The 12,155-nt window shown below is 38.4% G+C and overlaps 1 protein-coding gene across 1 annotated transcript; it reads right to left on the reverse strand.

Annotated features, from left to right (window-relative positions):
- Window positions 1-1,300: 1,300 nt before the first annotated feature.
- Window positions 1,301-3,693, reverse strand: LOC110898018 (scarecrow-like protein 8). The gene has a single exon (XM_022144756.2). It carries the CDS (start codon window positions 3,385-3,387, stop codon window positions 1,447-1,449), a length of 1,941 nt encoding a protein of 646 aa, XP_022000448.1. The 5' UTR covers window positions 3,388-3,693; the 3' UTR covers window positions 1,301-1,446.
- Window positions 3,694-12,155: the final 8,462 nt, after the last annotated feature.

A 12,155-nucleotide genomic window follows, 5' to 3' on the forward strand; every position in this document is an offset into this window, starting at 1 on the left:
TGTGGTTAAAAGTTATAGAAAGCTAAAACCTAAAAACCATGGATTTTTCTTTCAAACAATGCTAGAAAAGGTAAAACATTTAAAAGCATCTTACCAAACCAGACCTATATCAGGCAAAAACAATTATAAATAAAATGTTGGGTTAAATTAATTGATTAAAATCGTTTTCGCTTTAGGTAATCTAACAACATATTTAATTATTTACTTATTTGGACTCGTTTAAGCTTACTATAAACTTTTAAAAAATTAAATATGCATTTATACATGCTTAGGAAAGTGGACTAAGATTGAGTGTAGTGGGTTAAATTGCACGTACACGTCAGTATGGAATGACATTAGACACTATTACGGGGCGATTGAGAGCGACGCTAAGGTCTTAGCAGTGAGTAGCACAACGGGCATAATGAGGAGAAGCATGGAGGGTTTGTGTTGAGTTATGCTACAGGCAATTAAAACCCTACAATTAAAGAGGGGTGTAAATCAGCTACAACCATCGTAAGACTGTGGGGTGTGGTTTATTATACATGAAAACCCCACTTATCGCCCACAACCTCTACCTCACACCACCTTCTTCTCCATCCCATCAAAGGGGTGGTGTCTTCTCTTCACTAAACCAATCTACATAAAAGAGAAAGAATCCAGTCGGGGAGAATTTCCCAAACCCTCCGAAACCGAAGAGGGGGCAGTGTTCTCCATTGGCGTCGATGCCAGCTAGCTCTCTCAAGCCCTTCCCCGAGTCAAACCCCACAACCTAACAAGAACTTTTTTTTTAGAACGACGACTTTCTTGTATTAGGCTACCGCATTCCCTGAATTTGAGAGCCTCGTTGCCCCACACCCGGACTATGTTGTCTTAACTAGTCTCACGCTGGCTTCAAAGTTTGGCTTGGGTGTTCCCGCATGAAACCATACCGCCGTCTGCCACTTGACAGCCGTTGTGCCACCACAATAGTTGATCACTCTCTGGCGTAACACACAGTGTGAAGAAAACCCGAATGGACTCAGAATAGATAATGACAACTTTGTAACGAGGCTATACTCTATCAATCATTAACTAATCCACTAAAATAACACAAATAGTAATTAAACTTAGGTCTCCATTAAAAAACCTAAACCTTCCTACCACTATGCTACAAACAGCCTTATAAGAATTAGCAAATAATAAACGGAATATACATAAAAGGAAGATATTTAAATCGTTTAATAGATATTTTAAAACTAAAAAAGAATTATAATAAACTAATAGGTATGATAAAGGAATTGCCAAATCAGTCGAACGAATCTAAAATGGGAAGAAAAAGTTAAAACTGATATGATAGATTTAATATTAAAAATTAGTTCAAATATGATGGTACAAAGTCGCACTAAATCATATTTCATATTATATAAACTTTAAATTTAAATGATAATGATAATGATAATATTACAATTTCATCATCTTAAATTCTTAATGCCACACCGATGCGACGGTGAGTGTCCGTCCCATCCACCCAAAACTAATCCCACCCGCTTCCTCCTTCGCCGTAAAACCCACCGAGTTCACCTTCGAAAGCAACGACTCAGCCCTGAGTTGACTCATTGGTTTCAACTCGAACCCAGCCATATTCATCCGGGCCCTCCATTTCCCAAAAACCTCACATCTCTCAACCCTGTTTTTCCCTTCACACGCAACCGAGTTCGTCATTTTCCGACTCAGTCCCTCCTCGATCTTGACTCGGTCCGAGTCATCCCTCCCCATGGCGGAGTCAAGCGACTCCATCAACGCACCATAATACCCCGACACTTGACTCACCCGCGTCTCAAACGACGCCGTATTCGCATTCAACTCCCGCTCCACCACCGTCACCAACGCGGGTGACAACCCTTTCACGCGCCGTAACAACTCGTCTCTTACATTCTCCGTACTCACACTCTCATCTGGCAACTTATACAACTTAAACCCCAAATTCACCACCAAAGATTCCTCGCTCTCCACTTTCAACGACGTCGCATTGACATCAAATAAACTCAAATTCCAGACGTCATAACAAAAACACACCCCCAACTTATCAGCAACGGATTTTAACCCGTCACAAACAAATATCAACCTTTCACGACCCCCGTTACCATAATCCGCAAAAGTAGTAAGCCTTATCGAAATATTAACCCTCGTGTCGGCTTCACAAGCCGCCGCAATATCCTGGAGTAAGTAAATATACTGATTCCCCTTGCCGATATCAAAATCTACAATATGTATCTTTTTATTTTTGGTCTTCTCGGCCATGGCAAGGTCAACAATTGCGGCATTAGCCGCCATAAAAGCCAACTTAAAACATAAAGAGTTTTCATAGAGCAACTGTGTTGATACAATGTGATCTTTTCCGTACAACTCCGACGAGTCGGATGACGTCATACTCAGGCGTGATCGGAGTGCTGACGTCATGTAAAAACTCAACCGTTGCTCCGGAGTACCGACGGCGTTCGACACCTGGCTAATCCGGTTGATTATTTCAACAGCGGCGTCTGTCTTTCCGTCTGCGATGGCTCCGGCGGCGTCGGAGAACAGCTGTGTTGGAGAGACTCCGGTGGCCGGTGACGCCGATGAAGATGCGCATGAAGAGGACGACGACGTCGGAGACGGAGAAACTACGTTTTCCGGTTTAACCACCGGTGCCGGAGTTATAATATTCCGATAGGTTTCCGACCACTCGCTGTTAGTAACACCGGAGACGTTATTTTCTCCGTCTTCATCGTCTAACAAAAGCTCTTTCTCCAACTCTTGTAACCGTTTCATCATCTTACCTTCCGTTTCGTTACTTGCCGGCGTTAGTTTCACCGGTAACGTAACGCGCGGATAACCGTTACGTAAAGTGTGACTGTTCACGCCGTTAAAACTTCCGTTACCCAGATTAAAAGGTTGCATAACAGGCACACCGTACCTAGGCGCACTCGCAGACGACGTCGTATGATTATTATTATTAACAATATTATTACTAATATTATTAATATTAATATTATAACCCGACGACGTCGTATTATTTGAAACCGATGAAATCGTTGAAATCTCAGGGGATGTCGGAAAATCTATAAGAGAAATAGGAGAAACCGGAGAAGCATACGCCGTCGTATTATTATTATTATTGTAACTCCGGTGCTTCACGTTTCTCAAGAAAAACGCAGCTTGTTGCTGGAGTTGCTGGTGGTGTTGAAACTCAGCCAGAGATCGTTTTCCGATCAAGTCCGGTCGCCGGAGACCGATATTTGAAGAGGAATCTGAGAGAATTCCGGCGAGTGGTGACCGGTAACCGTTGGGTACAACGTTGTTGTTGAAATTTGTCAAGGGGATGGATCTTCCGGTGGGGTTGAGGTGGAGGTAATCTGGGTGGCCGCCGGGGAAGCCTGACGACATGGTTGCCGGAGTTATAATTCCGGCGAGTGAGATTGTTAATGTAATAATAATAATATTAATAGGGAAGAGTTGGGTGAGTAGGCATTTGAGGGGAATTTTTGGAAATGAGAGAGGGTTTCGTGAAAGCAAAAATGGATTGATTCTGGATTTTGATTATTGTTATTATGGAGGTGGGGTTTTTAGAGAGAGAAAGTTGTTCTAGTGAGAGAGAGAAAGAAAGAGGTTTGGTTTCCAACTGGCTTGTGGTTGCTTTCTTTAGATGACAAGAGCTAGGTGTGCAATGGCTGTTTGTACTGTACGATCTTCTACTTCGTTTTTATCATTACTACCTCTATTTTAAATAGTTTTTTGTTGGCAAAAATAGTTATTATAAGGTTTGTTTGGTATGAATGTATGATTATAGCTAAGCCTATCTTAGTTTTATAATTATATTCTTATTATAATAATAATAATAATAATAATAATAATAATAATAATAATAATAATAATAATAATAATAAAACACTTATGTCTAGAGAGCATTCATATTCCTTTCATCAAATTTACGTCAGGGTGGTTTTTATGTTATAAAATGTGGTTGTAAATAAAGAAAAGAAAATATGTTACTGTTAATCTGTATATTTAAGGGACACTGTCATCGTCTATAATTATTTAATATATTTAAAAAATGGTTATGATTACATGAGAGAGAAAGTGTAATATAAACATATAAAAACATGTTATTTAATTGAAATGAAAGAAAAAATGTAATTATTTTTAGTGTAATTATATGATAGATATGATGGAAGGGTGTGAATGCTCTAATATTAAAACAATTTAAAATAACAAATTTAGATTACGTTTTCTGACAGAACAAGAAAGGTTGCTTTTCATTGAAGTGTATATTATTTAAGAAGGCATAGTTAATTAATTTTTTTTATTTGGAGTTGGTAATTTCAAAAACACACTACTAGAATTAGGTATTTGAAGTATTTTAAAGTGATAAAGTAAATAAATAAACGTGTAATTTTTACATAGTTGTTAAACATTTGAATTGTTTAGATGGAAATAAACAGTTGTAAATTTAGGTAATCTATATTTAAATAGTTAATTTGAATATTATCCTGTGATGCAAATGTAATTTTAAAAGATGCAATTCGTACTATTTAGTGATGGATTAGGTATGATGAAAATGTTTAAAAGTGCCATTTTAAAAGCGTTCAATATAATGTAGGTTTGTTTAAATAAAAGATTTTACTTTATTCTTGAATCAAAATCAAAATATCCGATTTTGATTCTTCATAACAATCTTGGGACCTTTTTTATATGAATTTTCAACTGAGAATCAGAGCAATAAATTAGATATTGATTATTAAAGTTACTGTTAATTATAAAACTCCTATTCAAAAAGACATTAATGGCAATGATGTGAAGTTTATATTTGTAGAAAAGGGGCTTCAAATAAGGCGGTTCACAAGCCGAATCGAACCGATCAGATCTTTGTTTATGTTCGGTTCGTTTACAAACTAATCCGAACCTAGTCGTGCGTTTTTTCAACCGAGCCAAAGTCGAGCGAGCGTATTTCAATCCGAGCATTTTTCGAACGAGCATCGAGAGGCTATCGAGCGTCGCAGAACAGACAAGGAAAGTGACGATGCGAGTGCTAGTTATTAGAATAAAGTGCAGTTTTCGTCCCTTATGTTTCGTCTAATAGAACACAAGTAAAAATTTAACAAATAACAAGGAATACAAAAACACTCAACTATCCCTTATGTTTCGTCTAACAGAACACAAGTAAAAATTTAACAAATAACAAGGAATACAAAAACACTCAACTAATTCTATTGAGATTAACTAAGCAAGAAGTTAAATCATCGACCGATTCAAACATACCCGTGTTCTATCGGAAGTCTGAAATTGAATGAATTGATTAAATCAAAACCCTGGCGAGCTGGCGTATTGGCGAGTGGCGATGGAGAAATCGAATAACGATGGCCAATGGGGGGTTTTGATTAGGGTTTTGTACTTCTGAATCGAATGGCGGGTTTAAGATGAGTATTTGAAATTTTGACTCAATTACTCAAATAGACATTTAAGTATTAGACAATGGACTATTGGTATTGGATTTCAATTCTAATTACTTAAATGAGCTTTATTTGGATCTTGGACCAAACATTGTTGGTGTTGGTCTTGTTAGTTCATATGTCTGTAGCTTCCGTCAGCATTGAGTCTTATTTTGTACCGTGTATGTCTTTTGTGTATATGTATGTTATTGTATGTATGTTTATATAACGACAACTCAGTGAACGGTGATATAATGTAAAAGTGAAGTCCGATGGTTGACTGATGTCATCGATCGGATGACCATCCGATCGGATCACCATCCGATCGGGTGACACCTATAACCCTCCCTGATGTTGCCTATAAACAACTAGCATGTGTTAGTCATTTAGAACTTTTGGCTGAACTTGTAAGGAACCTCTGCTGGTCTGAGATTCTACCGGTGCTACTGTACTTTCACAATCATTCTAATAGAAAATCAGACGAGATTAAACATTGAATCTGTTGTTGTTGATCTTGTGACATAATCAATGGATTCCGCACATTGATTCTGATCAATTCCAGCCACATTCCACACGAACAGACCCTGATCCAAACGGCTTAACAAGTGGTATCAGAGCCACAGGAGGTTGAATCGAAGACGACAACTGCAAATTCACCGGCATTTCAGCAATTCTTTGCCGATTTTTGTCAAATTTCACCGGAAATTTGATCAATTTCTCATCTTTCTTGCTGTTCTTATCATTTTTACATCTTAAAAACTAGAAAAAAACGCAAAATTGAACGGGAATTCACGGATAAAATTGTATAAAAATCATATCATTAGATTCGCAATTGAACAAAGATCAATCCTTCAAATTTTCATAGAAAAATTCCAAATAAACTGAATCAAATCAAGCAAAAACCATGTCGAACTGTTCGTTGTTGCTGACGTCATCCAATCGATCGGACAGCTGTCCGATCAGATTGGCATAGACTGTTTTTGATATCGCTTGCTGACGTCATCATTCTCACTCGATCGGATCACCATCCGATCGGTGTAGCATTGTTGTTTAAGTTTCATCAGCTGACGTCATCTTGTCACTCGATCGGATCACCATCCGATTGGTGAAAGGTTAAAGGTTTAAGTTTCATAATCTTGTGTCACTCGATCGGACGACCACTTGATTGGATCACCATCCGATCGATTCGCCATACGACACTTGTTTGTCTGACACTTGTTACTTGACTGTGCCACTCGATCGGATCACCATCTGATCCAAGTGCATCAGTTTGAAATTTGTAAAAAGTTTGAAAATTTGACTAAGTGTTTGAAATTTTTCAGGTGTTCTCACAATGGGAGACGAATTTCTAAACCCATTCAGCGACGTGTTTGCTTATAACACTGGAGACGCTTCAACAAATACAACAACCACCAGTACCAATCAAAATCCAAAGAAGGCGATTGCAGATTCGCTAAGTATTGATAACGCTTATGGTACTTACAACAAGCCACCAAAGCTCATGGCTATTGAAGACTATAACAGATGGGCAGGCAGATTTGAAGACTGGTTGAAAGCGTTTGCTTATCAAAGCTGGAAGTGTCTTAAGAACTGTTATGATATTGGTAGGAAAGATTATGAAAATTTGAATGAGGGTGAACAAGAAACATTTGTTGCTGAACAGAAATGTATAGCATTATTACATCAATCTGTTAGGGATGATATCATTTCTTTAATTAGTTACGAAAATGCAAAAGATTTGTGGGGCAAGTTGAAGCAGAAATGTATTGGAGGGGCTAAGATAGTGAAGAACAAGAAGCGCCTTCTGAAGAAAGAGTTCGATTTGTTTGCGTGCATGAAGAATGAGTCGGTGCTAAAGATGATTGAGCGTTTCTGTCACCTCAAGATAGAGCTTGTCAGATATGGGATAACATACACTGAAGAAGAGTTAGTTGAGAAGTTGTTGGAGTCATTGCCAGACGAAAAGGATTGTCAGTATTATGCATTGGTTTTGAAAAACACAATGAAGATGTCTGACATGACTGTTGATTGGCCGATAAAAAGGTTTGAAAGTCACGAACTTGAAATTAGGAAGATGAATAAAGTCAACAACACCTCGTATCATCAAAACGTCGATCTGTATTACAGGGGTAGTATGATACCTAAAACTGCTTCACCAAAAACTGCATTCTCAGCTGAAATTACAAAGAATCAAGAGAATCAAAGCAGTAGTTCTGTTCCATGCAGTGGTTATCATGGAGGATCTTCTTCATCAGCTTCAGGGAATCAGCAGCAGCAGAATATTCCCAAAAATGTCTTCCAGTGCAACATAGCTGTGAATCTTAACAATGCACAAAATTTTAATGAAGAAACAACTAAGCAGCAGATGGTATTTCTTGCTTCAATCCTGGAATCTTATGAAAGCTTAGTCGTTGGGAAGATCGGGAACACGAACCTGACCAAAGAAGATTATGATCAAATCAATCCCGAGGACATGGAATTAATTGACATACGCTGGTGCATGGCAAGCGTAATTGGACGTGCACAAAGGTTCATGGAGATAACCAGGAGAAATTCAATTGGTGGGCCTTCAACGAAGTTGGGCTTCGATAAGTCAAAGGTTACCTACTTTAAGTGCAAACAAAAAGGGCACTTCAAGAGGGAATGCAAGAATGCAGCTTCAGATGAAACAACTAATCTGTTTCATGATGATTATTATAAAAAGGCTGTTTATCATTGCAACAAAGAAGAACCGCCAAGAATGAAACAAATTGAAGAAACTCCTAAGGAGAAATCAAGAGCTTTAGCAGTAATTTATGATGATGAGGGCTTCGATTGGAGTGAGTTTTTACCTGAGGATGATGTTGTAGGTTATGCGTTCATGGCAAAAGTTGAACCATACAAAGATACAAGAACTGAAGAGAAAAAATACACCTATCGGAAGCTGGTAGCTCAAACCATGAGGGACAAAAACTATCGAGCTTGGAAAGAGGCTAAGAAGGCAAACAGATGGGATCCAGACCGTGAGTGCTATTTGGATCCGAAAGGCAACATAATTGCTGAACCAGGAACACTCGAAATTGAAACTCTCATTAAACAGTTAAAGCAAGAGGATGAAGAGAGAGAGAGAGAGAGAGAGAGAGAGAGAGAGAGAGAACAGGCAAGGAAAGCTGAAGAGGAAGAGTTAAGGTCAAAGAAAGTCGATGATGGGATAATCGACACAACAAAAGATATGACCGCAGAGAACCTGACAAAGATGGCAGATAAAGTGCTCATGGCAAAGGAATTAGAGGTAGATTCTAAGTCTGCATCTGAGTCAAAGAGCAAGGTCAGTAAAAGTGATTCAAACCATGAATCAGGTAAGACTGATAAAGCTAAAATTGAGAGTGATTGCAAAAATTGCATGAAAGACTGCAAAGTTTGCATCACAAATGCATATCTCGCCACCAAAAAGACTGAAGAACTGGTTACAAAAGTCAAAATGGTTGAAGATCAAATCTTAAGTCGTGATGAACTTGTGAGAGCTTCAAATGAAAGAATAAAAGAATTAATAGAAAAGATTGAGAAAGATAAAACTGATTTAGAACGGTTTAGGAAAGAAAATGAAAAGTTAATTCATGAAAATAGAAACATTTTTGAAAATTTTGAGAAGCTAAAAAGAACTGTTAAAGATTCTGATGAGAGAAACAGTAAAACTTCTAAAGAGAATTTTCAATTATCTAGAGTTCTACAGTCAAAAGAAAAGCAAATCAACCAACAGTTGGATGAGATTGCAAATCTTAAGCTTCAATTTCAGGAAGCTAAGATTGAGAATGAACGAATCAATCTGAAACTGAACAGTTACAGCTCCATGAGCTTTGTTCTTCAACACATAGTTCCAAAATCGATTGGGAAGAACAAAGATGGCGAAGATGTATACTCAGATGGAATGGGAGTGGGATATCATTAAGTTCCACCACCCGTGTTAAAGTATTTTTCAAAGAAAAAGTCTTGGTTGGTTAATGATGATGAAACAAATGATGTAAAACTTCCAGAAACAATCGATGTCACATTCACTTCATCACCTGATGAAGACAGTGTTCAATCCGAAGTCGTAAAGAATGTGGTTGAAAACATTTTAAAATCTGACAGTGATTCGACTGAGGATGAAGAGTGCTTTTTGAATAATTACATTCTGAAATCAAAATCCCAAAACAACTCAAGTGAAGGACCTACTCTTGTGATGTACAAGATGTCTGGTTCTGATAAGTTGTATTCGGATGTTGAATTTTCACTTGAGAATGTGAATGCTGACAAGTTGGAAAAAGCTTTCAAATTGGTTGAAATCGATGTTTCTGAAATTGAGGGTTTGAAATGTTCCAAAAGGCAATTGAACTTTGAAAAGGATAAATCTTACTATAAAAAACCTGCTGTACTGCCACGTTTTAACAATAACAACCAAAACAGATGGTCGGGTGGTTATCAGGGTGGTAAGAACAATCAAAGAAGGAACTTTCAAAACAAAACATTTGTCGAAAAGAAAGTGTTTGTGAAAAGATCAAGTTCACACTCTGAGCAAGAATCTGAAACTTTTTCAAAATCAAATGAAGAATTCTTTGAGAAAAAGGCCTCACAGCCTCAGATCGTAGGCAAAAGTCAGGAAGTTGATACCTGCACATGCTTTAAATGCAACAAAGTTGGACACATTGCACGAAAGTGCACCAACTCGAAGCCTAAGTCTGTGGTTGTCGAGAGTCCGAAGAAGAAAGACGATGTCAAAGGTAAAGCACCAATGTTTGCTGAAAAGAAAGTTTTGAAAAATGAAAACATCAAAGTCAAAACTGAACCCGTAAAACAGTCGGCAACTAAAACTGATAAATTTTACAAACGGGTTGCTTCGTTGCAGCAAACTTGGAAGCCAAAATCTGAGACAAAGATATCAAATGTTCAAAAACCAAAGGTTTCTGATTCTGAAAAACAATCATCTTCAACTAAGAAGATGAATGTATCTTTGGATTACTATGAGAAACTTGAGAAACAAACTTCGACCCCTTCAGGGAAGAAGTACGTTCCAAAGAAAGACCAATCATCTGGTCAACCTCCGAAAAATGATTTCTTTTTGTATAAGGAGGTTGAGATTGGGTCTGAAGAAAGTCTTAAGATGAATGACAAGAATTTCCCACCATTATACACCAAAACCACACGCATTAACGTCAAGCTACCTGAGTCGAAAAAGGCTTGGGTCGCTTCAAAATCTAACTGAATGTTTTGAAATGTGCAGGAGCTCCCAAGATCTATCTCACGTTGGATTATGGATAGTGGAGCTTCAAGGCACATGACAGGGAGAAAAAGCCTTCTTTACGATGTTAGAGGGTTTAACGGAGGTTACGTTGTTTTTGCTGGTAATCAAGGAGGACGTATCATTGGTGAGGGAACATTATCAAATGGGATTATCACGTTTGAAAGAGTCAACTACATCTCCGAGCTAGAGAATAATCTTTTGAGCATTTCTCAAATCTGTGACCGAATGTATTCGACACATTTCACTGATAAAGAATGTCTGATCTTGAAGCCGGGGTTTGTCATCCCCGAGGAGTGGATTATCATGAGAGCACCACGAGTTAATGATCTGTACGTGTTGGATATGAGGTTTGCTACGACTACCACGGGTCAAACTCACTACTTCATGTCAAGAGCCACTGAAAAGGAGTCGCAATTGTGGCACCGGAAGATGGGCCACATTCACCTATGCAAGATGAACTACCTGGTGCATAACGACTTGGTAAAAGGTGTTCACTTGAAGAGTTTCCATCTTTAGGGGGAGTGTATAAGTTGTATTAAGGGTAAACAACGAAAGAAATCCCACCCGTGCAAAAAGATGAACTCAGTCTCGAAGCCATTGGAATGACTTCACATGGATCTCTTTGGTCTTGTGAATGTCAAGAGCATTACAGGTGATCTATATTGCCTTGTAGTAACTGATGACTATTCGAGATTCTCATGGGTGTCATTCCTGAAGTCAAAAGACGAGACATTTGAGAGTTTGCTGAGGTTAGTCAGGAAGATTGAAAATTTGTACCGAACTCGCATTAGAAGACTAAGAAGTGACAACGGTATAGAATTTAAGAATAACAGAATGGAGGAATTTTGTGATAGATGAGGTATTCTGCAAGAATTCAGCGCACCTTATACTCCGCAACAAAATGGAGTCACAGAGAGAAAAGATAGAACGCTAATTGAAAAGGTGAGAACGATGCTTGCTGATTCCAAGTTACCGATAAATTTCTAGGCAGAAGCAGTTTCAGCCGCTTGCTATACACTCAACAGGTTACTTACTGTGAAGAAGCATAACAAGACATGTTTCAAATTGATCAACAACCGCAAGCCTAATCTCGAGTATTTAGAGCCGTGCGGGTCTCCCTGCACTGTTCTAGATCCCGATGGCAAATTTGGTTCAAAGAGCATTGAAGGTATCTTCGTGGGATATGCCAGTCCACTCAGAAGAGTCTTGGTTCCAAGTCTGAAGCGGATCATCGAAGCACAGCATGTTGAATGTCAAGGATATACTATGCCTCCACAGAAGCTCGCAGACTCATGGCGATTCAACTACGATACCTTATGGGATTCATTCGAGTTGGAAGAAGAGCCAGAGTTCTTTGATGATTTGGATATTCTAAGAGAGCATGAAGCATCTCAGGGAAGATTTCCAGCAAGATCTTCTAGACGTCAACGACAAACTTCCAATGATGGTGAAGCTGGTCCAAGTCA

Source organism: Helianthus annuus, chromosome 13, assembly GCF_002127325.2.
Source record: "Helianthus annuus cultivar XRQ/B chromosome 13, HanXRQr2.0-SUNRISE, whole genome shotgun sequence".
NCBI lineage: Eukaryota > Viridiplantae > Streptophyta > Magnoliopsida > Asterales > Asteraceae > Helianthus > Helianthus annuus.

Excerpts from the sequence above, each read along its gene's own strand:
- LOC110898018 (XM_022144756.2), bottom strand. The coding sequence starts at position 3,387 with ATGTCGTCAGGCTTCCCCGGCGGCCACCCAGATTACCTCCACCTCAAC.